Raw genomic sequence first — 18,169 nt, 5'->3', positions numbered from 1 at the left:
GTAAGACTGGAAGCACATTGATTTTTGAAGGTTCAATCATATACAACGGCCCCTTCAAATTTAAAAAAAAAAAAAACCTTTGGAGAAGAGAATACTGTAGTCTGACCTGCTCCCTGGTCTTTTAGCATTTACTGGCATTTGTAAGATGCCTTGGGACTCAATTTTTGGGGGAAAGATGCAATATACCGGTAAGTAAAGATTATAATTATTTTTCTACCTACAGTATTTGAAAAAGCAATTCCTTACACATGTAGTCTAAAATGGCACAGTCCCTTCTTCTTCACAACTACCAATCTTCACCATGTCTAGATCCAGCTTTAGTCCAAATCTCGTAACACACAGGCATAGTATGTGGCTCCTAGGCCGCTTGCGACCCATCATAGGATTTTGGGTGGCCCGCAAGTACTTCAAGCCCCCCCTCCACTAACCAGCTTTCTCCCAGGAAAGAGCTGGGCTGTGGAGGAGAAGGAGGGGCGAATGGATGCCGTCAAGCCTCCTCTGCATCTGGTTTTCTCCTGGGGAGAAGGCCAGGCAGCAGAGGAGGAGGATGGGCAAATGCATGCTTCCTGAGCCTCCCCTGCTGCTTGACCTTCTCCCGAGGACATGGCCATTAATTATAGCTTCACTTGGAAAATGAGCCACTAAAAACCTGTCTTGTGGCCCAAGGAGTTTTAACCTATTTTAATTTTGGCCCCTACGTACTGCCAAGTTGTGCAGGTCTGTCCTAACACAATGGAAATAGTTGTAATCTTCACATTCCTTGAGAGCCATGCATTAAAATGCTTCTAGAACAAACTGAACTTTGGGACCCCTCCTCTGTAGGCTTTTCTAGCGAATCGCAGTTCCAGTGATGGGTTTCCAACTGTTCTTGTGGGTTTCTTCGGGCGCTTGTCAGGGTTTGCTGATCTTTAAATCCAGCACTCTGTCAATTCACTAAGGGTTATGATGATGATTACTAGGCATGAGCAGTGCTCCCAATGACCATGGCAGATTCCTGGATTGTAGTACAAAAAAGCATCCCCCCCAAGCTCTGCTTGCAAGATAGATAGTGGGCTCCTCAGTACACAATGCTCTAAGCAGCTGATAATCAGAACAGCAGTAATAAGAATGGCTGCGCCAAGATGTACTTTTCAGGTTCAATAGCTGTGATTATTTTTAAAAATTTGTACTGTTATGCCAATACTGCTTTGATTTAATCGTGTTTAGATTTGACCTCTAGGGCCCTATGTTGTTGTTTTAGTGATTGAGGTGTTTCTTCCCCCTCTTAGCCACTTTAAGCAGCCGGTGATATGGAAGAGAAACTGTGCTTCTTTGCATGTTCACTGTCTTTCCCTCAAAGGAAATGGTCTTTCCATAAGATTGTGGAAACACGTGACCTGTGAAGTCTCTCTACACCTCTCCCAATGGTCCAGACATTGACCTCAGCTCATTTGTTATTTTAGCTTCCCCTTGAAAGCTGTTCCTATTAAAAAAAATTTAAGCCTCCCCCGCCAAAGAGTCAGAAAATACTGGATGCATTTTTTTTAAGGATTGCACAGAGTGGATGGAGTAACTCACTACTTTTTCTGCCTGCAACTCGATCTTTGCCTTTCCCCTAAGAAGCAGGGTAAGGAAAGAGACATTTTCTCTGTATTTCCCTGCCTATTTGAGAGAGAGATTTCAGAATTGTTGACCAGTTAGGCAAGTGTCATATGAAGCTATGTCATTAGTTCTGGAAGGAGGTGGTGATACCAAAATAATTGAGTCTACCTTGAATTGATTTATTTCCCCACAGTACCAGTGGATGAGACTTTGCTTAGTTGGATATGAAGTACAGCCTTATTAACATACAGCAAGCTGATTTTAAACCACGATGAGCTACTTCCTACATATGCTGGTTTAATGGTTACTCCCTCTATAGGAAACCTTGGGAGAAGTAGTTCTGTGTGGGGTGCCAGGGATTCTTTGAGGGAAACCCATGACCATTAATCTGGTACACATATACCTGAGTTAAGGGATACCTGACTTACAAGCCCTGGTGATGTAATGCTGGTACTGCAGCCACAACAACATCTCTTCCGGCAGGCCTTCCCAGAATAAATTATTAAGTGTGCTCTGGGCATCATTTCTTTCATAGAAAATTTGGTAGCAGAGGCAGAAAACATGTGGAAAGAACAGGAGCAGGTTCCCACACCACAAAAAAGAGGAGTCATTCAACAAGTTTTCAGCAAACCTTTTATTCAGAACCAACTATATGCACATGTGAAATGATGCAAGCAAGTTGGACAAGCCTTGAATATCTAAAGAAAAGCTTTTTGAGCCTGTGATTCTCTGGCTATCTTTCACCATCTTCCCAATGCTGGTGCTGCTGTAAAATGGCCATCTATACAGACGATGTGGAGGAAAAATTGGAGGCTAGGCAGCTGTAAAATGGCACTTTTTTGGTCAGTCTTTGTTTGGCATACCTCAGTTAACAGTCTGTTAATATTCAGTTTGTTTTGTAGTATGTCTACACAGCAGTGTGAAATTCTTTTATCCAGCTAACAAAGATACATGGGAATAATGTTCTGGTGGAATTTTGTATTGGAGTATCTTTTTTCTCATCTCTTCACAAAAAGCTAGTCCCAGTGGTTTCCTGAGGAAGAGGATGACAGCTAAATCTGAGACTACGGTGTTTGTGCGTTTTTGATCTCTCTTTGTAGGTACTTCTGAACACTTGAATGTTTCTGTGCAGAAAGTTTTAATGACATAAAACCATAAATGCTGCTCTTCCATAGGGTTTCTAGCTTAGCTAATTCTTCCCCACCCACACACTCCGACATAATTCCACAGAGGTTCAGCATCTAAGATGACCCAGAGTGTACATAATGCAAATTAAAGCAAAACGGTGTCCTTGATTATTTTACATAATGTCTGTTTTGTATACGCTTGAAAATTGACAGAGTAACAGTAAAGAGAAATGAAATGAAAGGAAAAATACATTTTGGCACCTTTAAGAATAACAAAATACAGTTGTCCCTCCATATTCGCTAGGGTTAGGGGAACAAGACCCCCGTGAATATGGAAAAAACGCAAATAACCAAAATACCATGTTTTTCCCTGAGAGGACACCTCTCTAGGAATCTCTAGGTCCTCCAATGCAACTCTGTGGTCAATGTCCAACATACACTGACCATAGAACGGCGCTGGAGTAGCTACAAATGCCTAGTAGAATGTTCTCTCTAGGAATCTCTAGGTCTTGCAGTGCAACTTTTAGTTAAAGTTGACCACAGAGTTGCACTGGAGGACCTAGACAGTCCTAGAGAGAACATCTTAATGAAGTCCGTGAATAATCAAATCCGCAAATATCAAATCCGCAAATATGGAGGGATTACTGTAGTCACTTTCTTTAGAGTCAGATGATGTTGGATGTAGGTCTCTGCTACCTAGCCAGGCTGTCTAATAATAAGGTATGATACCAGTTCCTCAATTTCTGGTGGACTCCAGGTTCTCCAGCACTGTACTCCACACTCGGAGCAATTGCAGAAAAGGTTCTACTGGTTGCTCAGTTATCCTTACTTTTTTCTTTAGAAACACCTTTAATGTGGGAGGCTTTCTCAATGTAGTGCCCTTTAGAGATGATCAACTACAGCCCCTACTAGCAGTAGCCATCATGGTTTTTTAAAACAAGATAATGAAATTTATAATGTAGTACATTTGAAGGACATCAGATTGAGGAAGACAGGTAGAATCTGCTCTGAAAGACATAAATACAAGCTACATCTGGGGAGAGGCAGTATCTCTATAAAAGTAGTTCTCAGACCATGTGGCTGATCTAACCTTGATCCTCATGTCATCTAATTCTTCCATTTTAGAAAAAAAAGCTTTCACGAATAAATTGTGCTTTACAAACATACATGACTGATACACTGACAATGCTAAGAATTTTGTTACAGTCCTTAGAGAGGAAATGATAACATTCCTTTCTTCCAAATAACCATCTGTACAAGGCTTACTTTAGCTTTTGCCTTGCACTCTATGTTCACAGAATGGCATATAAACGTACTTGCCAGTGATGCTGCTTGCTGGCTGAAGAATCAGTTGTTATTGTTGAGAAACATCAACAGTTTGAGCTGGTGAACTTTGAAGTACAGAGTTTTTCATGTAAGATAAAATTAGATTCATCTGTTATAAAACCTCTTTGGAAATGGCTTGTAAGCAGCAAGGAGGCATTTGTAACTTCTATGCCTCAAACTTGCAAAGTTTCAGCTTGTGTAGAATGTGGTGAAGTTAATGAAGAGGATGGCAGACCATTTCCAGAGTGGATCACTGGGTGCTTTGAGGTCAACTTGGTCAAATTCAGTGTTTTCTGTCAGAAGTCAAATTGCTGATTCAGGATCTGCATATTCCTAAGCAGCCAGCCCAGCATACTTTAGAACTGGAGTGGACAAAGCCCTGGTATTACATGCAGCCTGCAAGGCTGTTTTTGCAATTCCTGACATTTTCAGATTCCCTGGACCACCTTTTTATCCTGCCAAAAAAAGGATTATGTGCTTCTACTAGAATGTTCTAGAATTTAATGATCCAAAACCAGGCAGTCTCTGCAGCCTCCACAGAATTTCAAGGGTAGAGAATTGGTCTATAGACCCATTGCACTTTCCCATGTCTGTGTTAGAGCTATGAAATAAAAGCGAAACTGGGTTTATTAAATGGGCATCTACAAGGTACAGTTCAGGGTTCAAGTGGATGCAGGCAAAGTAAGTACTGTATATCATTGGCAAGGAGCAGGGCCTCTTCCACTGTGGATCTACTTCTCTGGTGAGGTTATTTTCTGATCCGATGGCTTTCTGGAAAGGATGCTACAGACTACTGAGAGGATATTGGGCTCTCTGTTTAGGCTGCTACTGTTAGTGAAATTGTATTGATTATTGGGTATTTTAAAAAAAATAATTCTGCCTCAAGCTATGGAGAAGTGGTATAGAAATCACAGATGAGGAAAAATTGGTTTTCCATATATATTGGATTTTAATTGCTCAGTGTCCCAGCTAGCATGGTCATTTAGAAGGAATGTGGAAGTTTTAGCTCAAATTATATGGAGGTCCATGTTTTCCTCACCGTGAAATAAATGTTTCAGATAAAGGGAGAAAGGCAGCTTCTAACCACCGGTCAAACTCACTAGTTCTAGAACATCTTCCTGTTAGTTGTTTCTAAGTTTCAGCATCCTTTGCAAACACTGTAATATGGACATATTCAGGCTGGCCTTTGTACAGTATTCAGGATTTTTTCTTAGGCAAAAGGTGGAGGGGAAATGTCATTGAAGTAGACGGAACCTAACTAAATTTTACTATACTGTCTTGTTTTTGCTGTACTTGAAACCTCATAATGGACTGGTTTCTATATAGAATCATTCACCTAGGTGTCCTCTGGACTAATAATACTCTTTTTTAAAAAGCAGTTTCTGTGTAATTGTGTTTAAAAATCAAGCAAAGTCTATGGCTCGTGTCACTAGTGGCCCCCAAGTCTCCTTGGCCTTGAAGTATTCTGAGAAGCTTCTTTCTCCCAGTCTATTAAGATGCCATTAACTGACAGTACAATTTGCTTGTTCATTCTCATGCTGTGAATAGCTCTAGCATATTTTCTCACAATTCCAATCTGTTCTTGTATTCAGTTAGTTCGGACCAGATAAGTGATGCGACTGTCTCTACTTTTCCTTTGCTACAGGCATTCTATAGAGCAAAGCAGAATTGCTTTAATGGATGAAACACTTATGTGCTCCCCATTTAAGAACAGGCATGGCTGCATTAAGAAAAACTAACTTTATTATGTTTATTGCATTGTTTTAAATTTAAGATTGTACCCTCATCTGCTAGTAAGTATTGGCTTTTCCAATTCAAATATAAAAACATACTCTAAATTCTTATGCAAATTCTTATACTTTTATACCCAGAAATTAGAGTTAGTTCAAACAGACTTACTCTCAGATAAATGAGTATTGGATTTGTAGCCCTAAAACAATGCTTGTGCACTGGCATTTGTATCTTTGTTGTCCCTAAGCACTTTGTCTCAGAGATTTCATTGAAAATTTAAGGTTATTCTCCAATCTCCCATTGAAATGAAAGGAACATAAAACTAATGTAATTGCCAAAAGTTTTATTCAGTTCAATAGAAGTTGCTTGTAAATGAAGACAATAGAATGTATACTCATCCCTCCACGTTCACTAGGGTTAGCGGCACAAGATTCTGTGAATGTGGGGAAACCGCACATAACAAAAACACTATGTTGTTACCTGAGAGAACACCTCTCTAGGTCCTCCAGGGCGACTCTGTGGTCAACATCTGCCAGACATTGACCATAGAATTGCGCTGGAGGATCTACAAATGCCTAGTGGAGTGTTCACTCTAGGAATCTTTAGGTCCTTCAATGTGACTTTTGGTTTAAGCTGACCATAGAGTTGCATTGGAGGACCTAGATACTACTAGAGAGAAAATATTAATAAAATCTGTGAATAATCAAATCCACAAAAGTCAAAGCTGCAAATGTGGAGGGATGAGTGTAGTTGCAAAAATATTTCAATATTAATTGGGCTGTTCCCTAACACTTTTATTTGAATTTTTTCTGCTAATAGAGGTTAATACAAATACACTCAAATATCCATTGACTTCTTGGTTTTAAATTATTTAAAAAAAAAATTTTCATTTAAGAGTATGATAATCCTTTTTGCCTGTCTGTCTGTCTGTCTGTCTGTCTGTCTTTCATAAAGTGGATGCAGACAACTTATTCAGTATTATAACTGTGGTGAAATATTATTAGCAAAAGTTTACTAAAAAAATAAATAAGCAGTTCAAGTTCTCAAGTCAGTTCCCCAGTAAAGTGAGATATGAGCCATCCCTGCGCCATAAGTTAGAAATGTGAAGAATCCAACTCACACTGCATCTCTCTGGGCCCAAAGTCATAGGCACAAGATGAAGATTGATGGAGATTATAGAAAGGGAAATTTTTTAAAAAAACCCTGGTTATTGTCCCCAATTCTCTCTCCCCACTCCATGGAGGCATACCTTATGAGAACCATGTCTCTCAAGTCCCTTTTTCCTGAGGAAGACCTAATGGAACAAGCTAAGGTATGCAGACAACACAATATTACTAGCAGAAACGATCAAAGACCTGGAACAGTTACTGAATAAGATAAAAGAGGAATGTGCAAGTAATGCTGAAAATTAAGAAAACAAAAATAATGACTAGTGAAGATCTATGAGAATTCATCTAGATAATGAGGAAATTGAAGTACTCAAGGAATTCTCATTTCTTGAATCAAATATTGATCAAAACGAAGACTGCAGCCAAGAAATGGGAAGGCAGCTGTGAAGGAACTGGACAGGATCCTAAAGTGTAAAGATATAATTCTGAACACCAAAGTGAGGATTGTTCAGGTCATTGTATTCCTCATGACTATGTGCAGAAGTGAATGCTGGACAGTGAAGAAAGCCAATAGAAAGTAAATCAGTTTGTTTGAGATGTGGTATGGGAGAAGAGTGCTGAGAATGCCATGGATGTCCAAAAATACAGACAAATGGATTCTAGAACAAATTAAGTCTGAGCTTTTGCTGGCAACCAGGATGACTAAATTGAGGTTGTCATACTTTGGCCACATTATGAGAACGCATGAATATTAGAAAAGACAATGATGATACAAAAGGTATAGGGCAGTAGAAAGAGAGGAAGACCACATACCAAATGGTTAGATTCAATCAGAGAGGTCACCGGTATGAGCCTGCAGGATATGGACAGAGCAGTGGAGGACAAGGGGTCTTGGAGATGTCTCATCTACAGGGTCACCATGGGTTGAAATCAAGGGTAGTTAAGAACAACATTGAAAGATGTGGATTCAGATAAAAAGGCCAAGCAAACCAAAATCCCCCCCTCCCCCATTTTTATCTCTCAATGGCATTAACATCTGTCAGTGAAAACTGAGCATTTTATACTTGAACAATATTAGTGGTTCTTAATCTCTAGTTTGGAAATACAGTATGCCGAAAGAAACTTGCCTCATAGTACTGTAGCATAAATCCAGGGCACACTGGGAAATTATTTTCTTCCTGGAAATTGTCCTTTGACATATAGATGCAACAGGCTTGAGAGTTGAATAAAAATCACATTAGTCACACTAAACCTCCAGTTATCTTTCTTTAACCCACATTTTGTGTCAATCAAAATACTGTACAGGTATAAGAAAATGAACAGCACACATATACAGGATTTGTTGCAGTACTGATTTTTTTTTTTGTCAGAAGGCATGCAGTATGCATACTGCTCTGCACATCAAGCATCCAGTGAGGCTTCTTAACAGCCTGGTTTATCTATAAAAGCTTTGCCAGATGTATTGGCTTGAATTCCCATCTTCCTTAGACAACATGAGTCTCCAAGGTTGACAATGGTGGTTGGCTGGAGAGGGGCACTTTTTTGCTTTTGGGCTCCTCTGTGGGCCACATAGATTACCAAAGACTCCCCCCTCCCCACAAAGAAAACCGGAAGTGGTCAGAAGTACTTTTCTGGTTTAAAAAAATTAGTTGTTCTTGATTAAGGAACCCTATATATCACCTATTTGAATAGAGAATTATTAAAGATGATTTCCATTTCAAGGTGAATGTAGTGGTATTATTTTCCAGTAATATTAGATATAAAGAAGGCTTGTTGAAGAATCCACAGTCATGTCTTTTCTTTTTCCTTCCCAAGCAGCAGGGTTTTTTTTGTTTTGCTTTGTTTTTGGTGGATTTGGGGGCTCTTTGGCACTTGACTTGAAGGTCTGCAGCCAAATAATACTGGCTGGTTAAATGCCCTTTTAAAACATTTCAGCCGTCTTGTTTATCTTGTGCCAGGAATAGAATGATTCCATTATGTAAATGGCATGATCTGGAGATGGAATAACGGCTCCTTTATGGGCCCTTCCAGGAAATGTGGGTGGCCCCTTTTCAAAACATTCAGGGCTAATAGGGTGGGGCAAGGATACACAGTGTTCAGATGGCATTCTGTACTGGAACATTGCTGCCAGGAAGAAGCAGTTGTGGGTAGCTGGTAAGGTTTTTGGAAGGAAAAGAATGGAAGCTTTTGCTGCATTTTCCCTACTTTTTTATTTCAAATACTGAGTTAACAAGGCATTAAGTCACCAGTTCATTTTAAAGATTAGAGCCCATTAAAGAGACCAGCATGCGAACATGGCTTGTATAATGGGAATGCAGTATGTATGCTGCAATATAGGCAGAGCACAGAAAAAACACAATGTAATACTAAATGTAGTCTTCACTTCCCTAGAAAACTCATTCTTTTTTTTCTGTTTGAAAATGAATGAATGGTGTCTGAGGATTTGTATAATCTAGAGAAATGGCTGAATGCTTTCCACTGTTTAAGGCTGGACTCCTTGAAACTGTGGCTAGTAGTACCCAAAATATATAGTTATATTGCTGTGTGTAGTAAGCAAAATAAGAGAAACAATTGGTTTAATACTGATCACAGAATCCAGCTTTACCTGGCACAGAACTTGTAACTTATCCGGGTGCAGAGTTTCAGTTTTATTTGGTTTTATTACTTTGCTTATATAGAATCAAATTAGTGGACTGGCATAGGTTCTTAGCCATTTTATGACCCAGCCTTTGCTGGCACTGTTCCTAAATATGCCAGAAAGAGAACCTGTATCTTTATCTTACACAATTAGTCAGTTGGTCTCTGGGCTATCCCATTTCACTGAATCAGCATTATGTATCAGTTATATCAGTGGCAGTATGGCTTCTGTTCTCTATGTTCTGTCCAAATGTCAGAAGTTTGCATGTGTATGTTGGATATATACTTACTTATATCTCAGTCATTTATATCTCAATCATTTATACTCACATATATCTCAATCATTTATGTCTTGTAAGGTGTATAAGTTAGTGTGTCTGGGTATTCAATTTCCCAGTTTATTCTCATAGACCTCTGAGATGGACAGTGCTGAGAAACTGCAACTCTGTTAAGGTCTTCTGGTGAACTGAGCATATACTTGCACCTGGATCTCTGATGGAAGGCAAAAGCCTTACTGCTTCATCCTTGCCATTGTGCTATGTGCCAGATCAGGCAGGAGATAAATTCCCATAACATCATGACAACTACATGAGAGAGCAAAGACTAAAGAAGAGGTATGGATCAGTGTACAGTCAGCCCTCCATATCCACAGATTCTTTATCCATGGATTCAATTACCCGCAGCTTGAACATATTGGGGCGGGGGGGGGGGGAATCCAAAAAGAAAACCTTGATTTTGCCTTTTTATATACGGGACACCATTTTACTATCCATTTATGTAATGGAACTTGAACAGCCATTGGATTTTGGTATCTACAGGAGGTCCTGGAACCAAACCCCAGCATCCCAAGGGTCCAATGTATCTTGTGACAAGGGTGGAACAAAGCAGTGTGAGTCCCTTTGTATAAACTGCAAGGTTTTACTATTTCATCAGATGGGAACTCTTCTGTCATTTTCCTCCTCCTGAGTTAGAATCACCCACCCTATTTATAGCTTTGTGGTTTCATTCCAGAATTGTTATCTGCTCTTTCCAGGCTTAATAAAACCCCAAATGTACTGGTTTTGGTGGTGCCTGTGTTAGGAGGTTTAGGAAAAACTGCAGGGAAACAAATTTATGTAGGCTTTTTAAATTGGGTCCGACTTAGTACATTTAAGACTGAAAGAAAGAAATCTGCTGTCACACAATTATAGAGATATCTCATCCACTCCCTCCTCATTTTACCCTGAAACAGTCAGTTAGGTACTAAACACTGGAAACAATCCAAATGCCTTCTTCTGTGGCCAGTGCTCATAATTTATAATGGAGACTGTTTTAGCAAAGGGTTTTTTTCCCATTCAGTTCTACCTGGTACTGCAGACCTTTTTTTTTTTTTTTGAGTTCTGTAATATATTTGTTATAGAGCCTGTTTATTTCATATAGTAGTTGTTCATCCTAAATTGAGTGTATTTGTTGTTCTTATTATTTAATTCTTTTATATCCCACCTTCCTCTCAACAGTGGGACTCAGGGTGGCTAACAACATACTTAATACAACACAGATTAGAAACTGTACAAAATGTTGGTAAAAGTGTAAATATGAAATTATCTAAAAAGCAATTGAACAGTTTATCGGGTTAAAGCATTAACATATTAAAATTCATTAAAAGATTAAACTACTTTTGTGGCCATATTTGTGTTCTGGTATTGACTCTTAAACTATAAAGCATAAACTATATTAAAATTTCTCTCAAGATGCCAGCCACAGATGCTGGCAAAATGTCAGGAAGAAACTCTTCTAGAACATGGCCACATAGCCTGAAAAACCCACAAAAAACGATGGATGCTAGCCATGAAAGCCTTAGAATCCACATATATTAAAATCAGTGGGAAAGTTTGGTCCGAAAGACTTTTATGATTAGAATCATTGACACACCAGAAATATTGAGTTTCTAGGTTTCTAGACTTCAAGTGGGGGGGCATAAACAGAAAACAGAATTCAGATGCTGTCCAAACAGATCTGAAACATTTGCACCATAGACACTCTTAAGACAAATAATTGGCCTTTTTAAAAAACATGTACCCCATTCACAGCCAATATTACTGTATTCTGTGCAAATGTTACACAAGCGTATGCCTGCATGTTGCTATTTAAGCACTAGTATAAACATGTGTAAACTTCTTAGAATAAAAATTTACTGACACTTTCATCCTGAACACTTCCCTTGTTCCTGCCATGCTTACATAGATGTGAAACTGTTACTGAAGCAGCTGTTGCAGTCTTTTTCAGTATCATAGTATCACAAGCTTTGGCCAATGGGATTTGATTCCCTTTGTTCTTTGCACAATGTGCATTCTCACACCTAAACATGGTGCTTTAGGAAGGCTTGTCTCTCCACCAATATGATACTGAATCAGAGATGGGGAATGACTACCACCTCAAACGTAATTGAATTGCATCTTTCGTTTTCCCACCTTTGGTCAAGCTGATTAGAGCCAGTGGGAGCATTATTGCCCAACCTTAATCTAGGGGTTTAGAAACTAAGGCCTGTTACAGACTGCCAAAATAAAGCTGCTTCAGGTCTCTTTGGAGGTATGCTATTTAAATGATGCATGGGTCCTAAGAGTCCGGAGATCACGCCAAAGCCACACTCCATTCCTAAGCACTGGAGTGCAGCTTTGGTGCAGCTTTTGGATTCTTAGGATGGATACGTCATTTAAACAGCATACCTCCAAAGAGACCCGAAGTAGCTTTATTTTGGCAGTCTGTAACAGGCCTCTGCATTTTATAGAAAACTTTAAAAATGCAGTTTGGAATAGAAATCATTGTCATCTTATGGCTTTTGAAAGTGCGATCTGGATTTCTGAAAATACATGGTGTTAATAGTTGCATTGAGAGGGTAACATCTTAATGGTACATGTTTCTGTTGGAAACATGTTACTAAATTCCAAAAAGTAGTATAATGCTGAAATACTAGTGTATGCTATTATCATAACAATTTTAAAGCTGTTTGGCTCATGAGCAATTTAACTGTATGTAGTATATCATTGTATAATGTCTTGTTGGTAACACTTGAATCTGACAGTGAGTTAAAATGCTAGCAAGATCATGTTTTATAGAATATATGCCTTCTTTGCATTTATAGATTGAGCTATAGTACTTTCTTTTAAAACTGTGCTCAGTTCCTACTTAGGCTTTAACTCAGTTTATGGATACTCTCATTATCTTGCTGTCTCTGAGTAAAATTTGTTCTGGCCCCAGATTGCAATGTTTGCCATAGTAGCACATGGTAACCTTTTTTAAAAAAGCATTAAACACACATGCAAGAGAGGACCTAATTGCAGGACTAGGACAAGCTTTTTCCTTTATTGCTTACAATTTAGCAACATTTTATGAAGTGCTCTTTGCTTGAAATACAGAAGTTATTTTTCCATCTGACTTGCATGCTTAGCATTACAGTAATGTCTTGCATATAATGGAGCACTGGACACCTGTGTGTGCCTCCAACCAAACATCTATTGTATTAGATTATATATGTATTCTTTTTGTTGTTGCCTTCAATTCGTTTCTAACTTAGGGTGACCATAAAGCCATCAAAGGGTTTTGTTGACAGAAGTTGTTCAGAGGGGAGTTGTACTTTAGCGCTCAAGCTGCTATCACACTGGCTCTCTCTATATATTCATGACTATTGCCAATGACTGTGTTGTCCTCCCCCACTTTTTTTTAAGGAATAGAGAGTATGATCCAAGCATATATTTCCCATTCCTCTCAAAGAAAATCTCAGTTAGCTTTTTGCCTTCAGTCAGAATTGAGTTCCTCTTTTTTGTTTTAAAGTGTAAATAACTTATGTCCAGCATGCCACGTCTGTCTTACATACCTTGTGTTTATATTAAACCCTGCTTCTATCATGACAGAAGAAATGAGTAGAGATACGGTACTTGCCTGTAATCTCAGCAATGCTGCTCTCGATCTAGAGGCATGGCAGCTTTTTGTCTGACACCTGATATTACCAACAACCTAGATGGGTAGTGATTGAGTTGGAACTGTCATTTCTTTTGTGAGTTGCCATGGGTCCAATTTGGGAGAAATGTGGCATGTAAATATAATTAATTAATTAATTAATTAAATTTCTGTGCCACAGTGTATTAAATACATTCTGATCTGCTTTTCCTATTTTGTTCATTTGCTTTCTATGTACTTGATACCATGAACTGCACTGATCTAGAAAAGATCAAGAGGGAACACTCTCTGGAAGTCAAGATGACTAAATTGTGGCTGTTGTACTTTGACCACATCATGAGGAAAAGTGAATCATTGGAAAAGACTGCAATGCTAGGAAAGGTGGAAGGAAGTAGAAAGAGAGGAGGACTGCATGGCAGATGGTTAAACTCTATCAAGGAAAACACAGGCTTGAGCCTGCAGGACTGAGTAGAGAAGTTGAGGACAGGGGGATATGGAGGTTTCTCATCCACAGGGTTGCCATAAGTCAAAGCGGACTTGAAGGCACTAACAACAACAACAAACTGCACTAATTGTTACTTCTTGGAACTCCGAATGAAAATATCAGTATTGGTTGTCTGTACCAAAGAGGATTTTTCTTCTCTTGTGATATAGTCTATGTTCATTCACTTGAGATGTTTAAAGGTGTACCAGTCATAGAAGATCTTATATCAGTAAATCAGTCCAGACAGAGTTAATACTGTAAGGGATGTGTTCCTCATTGTGGGTTTTCTATTTTTTGGTGAGGGGAAAACAGATTTTCTTCTGTTGAGTAATTATTATTTTATGCACTCTGTTTCAGTACATGTTACTATGGCAATGACTGCTGGGACTCCAACATCCTTTCCCATGAGCAACCACACCCGGGAGAGAGTGACGGTGGCCAAGCTCACACTGGAGAACTTTTATAGTAACTTAATTTTGCAGCATGAAGAAAGAGAAACCAGGTACAGGGTGTTGGGTTTCTCTCAACTCTCTCTTTTCTCTCTCCCTCCATCCCCACTTCTCCTGATTAGGGGTTGGAATAATAAGACCCTCCAGATATTTTGGGACTGCAACCCTTGTCAGCATTAACCCTGGTCAGCATACTCAGTGGTGAGGAATATGAGGTTTGCAGTACAACAGCATCTGGGAAACAGCATAATTCCCACTCCTTCTCTAGATGCTTTTGGGATTTTTGTAATTACCGTATTTTCCGGCCTATAAGACGACTTTTTAGCCCAGAAAAATGTTCCCCAAAGTCGGGGGTAGTCTTGTACTCCGGAAAGCCCCTGGGTCCTAAAGAGAGCCCTCGGCAGGGAAGGCTTCTCTCAAAGGCAAAGGAGCATCCTCCTCCGTTCCTTCCCTCCCTCCCTCCCTCCCTTTTCTTCTCTTCCTTCCTTCCTTGCTCCCTCCTTTCCCTTCCTGTCCTCGGAAGGCAGAAGGTCTGTCTCTACCTTCCCTCCAGCCTGAGAGCCAGGCTGGCTACAGAGCAACCAATCCTTTGGAGTCACACACTCACAGTTTTCAGCCAATCAGAGAGAGGGCTGGAGAGTGGTCGCCACCCCACCCTCAGAAAAGGGTCTCTCTCTCTCTCTCTCTTAGCCCCTGAGTCCCTCTGAGAGCCAGGCTACAGAGCAACCAATCCTGTTTGGATAGAGTCACACTAACAGCCAATCAGAGAGAGGACAGTGGTTGCCCCCCCCCCACCCTCACAAACTACAATTCCCAGGATTCCCTGGTTTTTCAAGGGAATTGCCTCCACACTTCCAGATCTCAGCCCCAGAGAATGAGTCTACAGCATAATCAGTGTTGCCAATTTAAGTCCACTTCTGCAGGTGCATTTGGATTTAATAATGATAACAATAATGGTGATGATGATGATAGAGAGATAGATCTTGTAGCACCTTTGAGTCTCACTGAAAGAAAAGTTGGCAGCATGAGCTTTCCTAGACTTAAGCGTACTTCCTCAGATGCATGGGAATTGTAGTTCATTGTGGCACCAGAGCTCTCACAAAACTACAATTCCCAGGGTTCCCTAGCACTGAGCCAGGGCAGTTAAAGCAGTCTCAAACTGGATTATTTCTGCAGTATGGATTGGACCTTGAGCATTTTTAATAACCAAGGTCCAAAACACACTGCAGAAATAATCCAGTTTGTGACCACTTTAACTCTCCTGGCTCAGTGCTAGGGAATCCTGGGAATTGTAGTTTGTTGTGGCACCAGAGCTCTTTCTGAGAACGCTCAATGTCTCACAAAACTACACTTCCCAGGGTTCCCTAGCACTGAGCCAGGGCAGTTATTTCTGAAGTGTGTCTTGGATCCAACTAAGGCTGCATCTTCACTCCAGAGGCAATCCAGTTTCATACCGTTTTAACTGCCATGGCCCAGTGCTATGAAATCCTGGGAATTGTAGTTTGTTGTCACACCAAAGTTTGCTGAGAAGGCTAAATATCTCAGAAAACTAGAATTCCCAGGATTCCATAGCACTGAGCCAGGGCAGTTAAAGCAGTCTCAAACTGGATTATTTCTGAAGTGTGTCTTGGACCCAACTCAGGCTGCATCTTCACTCCAGAGACAATCCAGTTTTGTACTGTTTTAACTGCCATGGCCCAGTGCTATGAAATCCTGGGAACTAATTTGTTGTCACACCAGAGTTTTCTGGGAGAGAAAGTTAAATGTCTCACAAAACTAGAATTCCCAGGATTCCCTGGCACTGAGCCAGGGCAGTTAAAGGGGTGTCAAACTGGATTATTTCTGCAGTGCAGTTGCAGCCTAACACGTTTCTATTTGGCACAAAGCTTCCTGGGCTTTGATTCCAATAGGAGCCACTTGAACTGCCACGGCTCCATCCATACAGAATCCCTGGGATTTGTAGTTTGGATCAGTGCCCCTCCATGCATTCTTTGGGCAGAGAAGGCAAAAGACCTTATAAAACTACAGATTCTAGGATTCCAATAGGATGGAGCAGCAGCTCTTAAAATGGTGTCAAACTGCATTAATTCTAAAGTGTAGATGCACCAAGAGGAAGGGCGGGAGGAGTTGTCGAGGCGGGTGAAATAATGTTGTGTATGCTGTTATTTCAAACGTGGAACAGACTCCTTCCTCAGAGTGTAGTGGAGTCTCCCTCCTCTTCCCCTCCTTTTCTTCTTTCTCCTTCTCCTTTTTTCTCCTCCCCCTCTTTCTCCTCTGCCGCTGCTGCTACTGTTATTGTGTGCCTTCAGCTCCTTTCTGACTTATCGTGGAAGAGAGGGGTGGTCTTATACGGTGAGTATATCCCAAACACTCTATTTTAAGTTGTAAAGTTGGGGGTCGTCTTATACGCCCAGTCGTCTTATATGCCGGAATATACGGTAATTCTTTTCTCAAAAAGTTACACAACTCTATAAAAATTAACTAATCACTTTCAATGAATTTTCAAAATACCGTTTGGACTTTCAATTTGGAATCCTTTGACTTGAATAAGACTTAAGGCAGTTGAGTAGACCGGCTGCACTTGAAGACTCATACAAAGACTGAAAGAGACAAGGGGCTCTTTAGGCTGCAATCCCAAATTGTTTACCTAGGAAAAAAGGCCTACTGAACTCAGTGGAGCTTACTTTTGAGTGGTTTACATAGGATTGCCCTGTTAATCCTCTGTGTGAATAGCAAAAAAGGCTTTAGCAGAATTTTCTTGTGCATGTGGCAAAATGATCTTGTGCCACAATTACCCACATTGTGGTAATCCCCCAGATTCTTGTGATGTATTGCAATTTGTGATGTATCTGCCATTAAACATGGTTTGTTCTGTCCAAATTAGCAACCAAGTGAATGCTTCTCAGGGATTTAGCCAAGTTGGTTGTTGCATTGGTACTGTCATTCCCACTGCCCTCCACACACCAAAAATAGGATCTTAACAAGAGAATGATGAGGGGTTCTGTGGAAAAAGCAGTAGATTCCTAAACCAACAAGCAAGATTTCTGTATTTAACTACTCTTACTGATCTGATTTAGACAAAATGAAATGACTTTTCTATTGTAAAACACAGGTTGTTTTTTAATGTGTGGCTTTTTTTGTACCACCATAGGCAGAAGAAACTAGAAGCTGCCATGGAGGAAGAAGGTTTAGCAGATGAAGAGGTAAGATGGATGCAAGTAAACTTAAATGCATTTATGTTTTATTGTTCAGGTTTGGTGTTTTAATGATTCATGGGCATGCACATAAGCATTTCTTCTTTAATCATCATACACTGCACATTGTAATCATCCAGGGGCATGTCTTTTTGCAAAATCCATTCAGAACTATACCTATCAGTGTAGACATTTTGTGGCATTGTCACTGGAACAGTTGTAAACAGTTTCTTCAGATTCAGCCAGTTGCTTTGTTTACTTTTTTAACAAACAAAAAACAGCTAGGACAAGTCTCCATAAATTTATTAATTTGCTATCTTTTTGGTTTCGGTGATTGATAACTTTTCTCTTTTTGAAACTCTTTTATTTTTATTTATCTTTTTTGTCCCAGCTAATGTAACTTAAAGGGGGGAATGAATTATGATATTTTCCAGAAGGCATGATAGACCAAAGAAGTGACAGGCTCTGGTAGTCATTAGGCTATCCCGTTTTTTGTAGAAAGGCATAAGCTTTTCTATTGGGACTAGGATGTATAAGAAATCTACATAAAACCCTGAGTTTTACCCTTAATACATTTCTCTAAACATACCACTCA

The 18,169-nt window shown here is 39.8% G+C and overlaps 1 protein-coding gene across 3 annotated transcripts in view; it reads left to right on the top strand.

Annotated features, from left to right (window-relative positions):
• Positions 1-18,169, top strand: part of STK38L (serine/threonine kinase 38 like) — a 55,334-nt gene that overhangs the window by 17,571 nt on the left and 19,594 nt on the right. Inside the window, exons 1-3 of one of the 3 annotated variants that reach the window (XM_042469117.1) lie at positions 10,287-10,400; positions 14,289-14,433; positions 17,532-17,583. In XM_042469117.1, coding sequence (XP_042325051.1) covers positions 10,292-10,400; positions 14,289-14,433; positions 17,532-17,583 — 306 coding nt within the window. In that variant the 5' untranslated portion in view covers positions 10,287-10,291. Of the gene's footprint in view, positions 1-10,286; positions 10,401-14,288; positions 14,434-17,531; positions 17,584-18,169 lie in introns of those variants that run through there. The other 2 variants (XM_042469115.1, XM_042469116.1) reach the window with 2 other exon arrangements.

This window comes from Sceloporus undulatus, chromosome 5, assembly GCF_019175285.1.
Source record: "Sceloporus undulatus isolate JIND9_A2432 ecotype Alabama chromosome 5, SceUnd_v1.1, whole genome shotgun sequence".
NCBI lineage: Eukaryota > Metazoa > Chordata > Lepidosauria > Squamata > Phrynosomatidae > Sceloporus > Sceloporus undulatus.
This window is presented reverse-complemented; position numbering and strand designations above follow the sequence as displayed.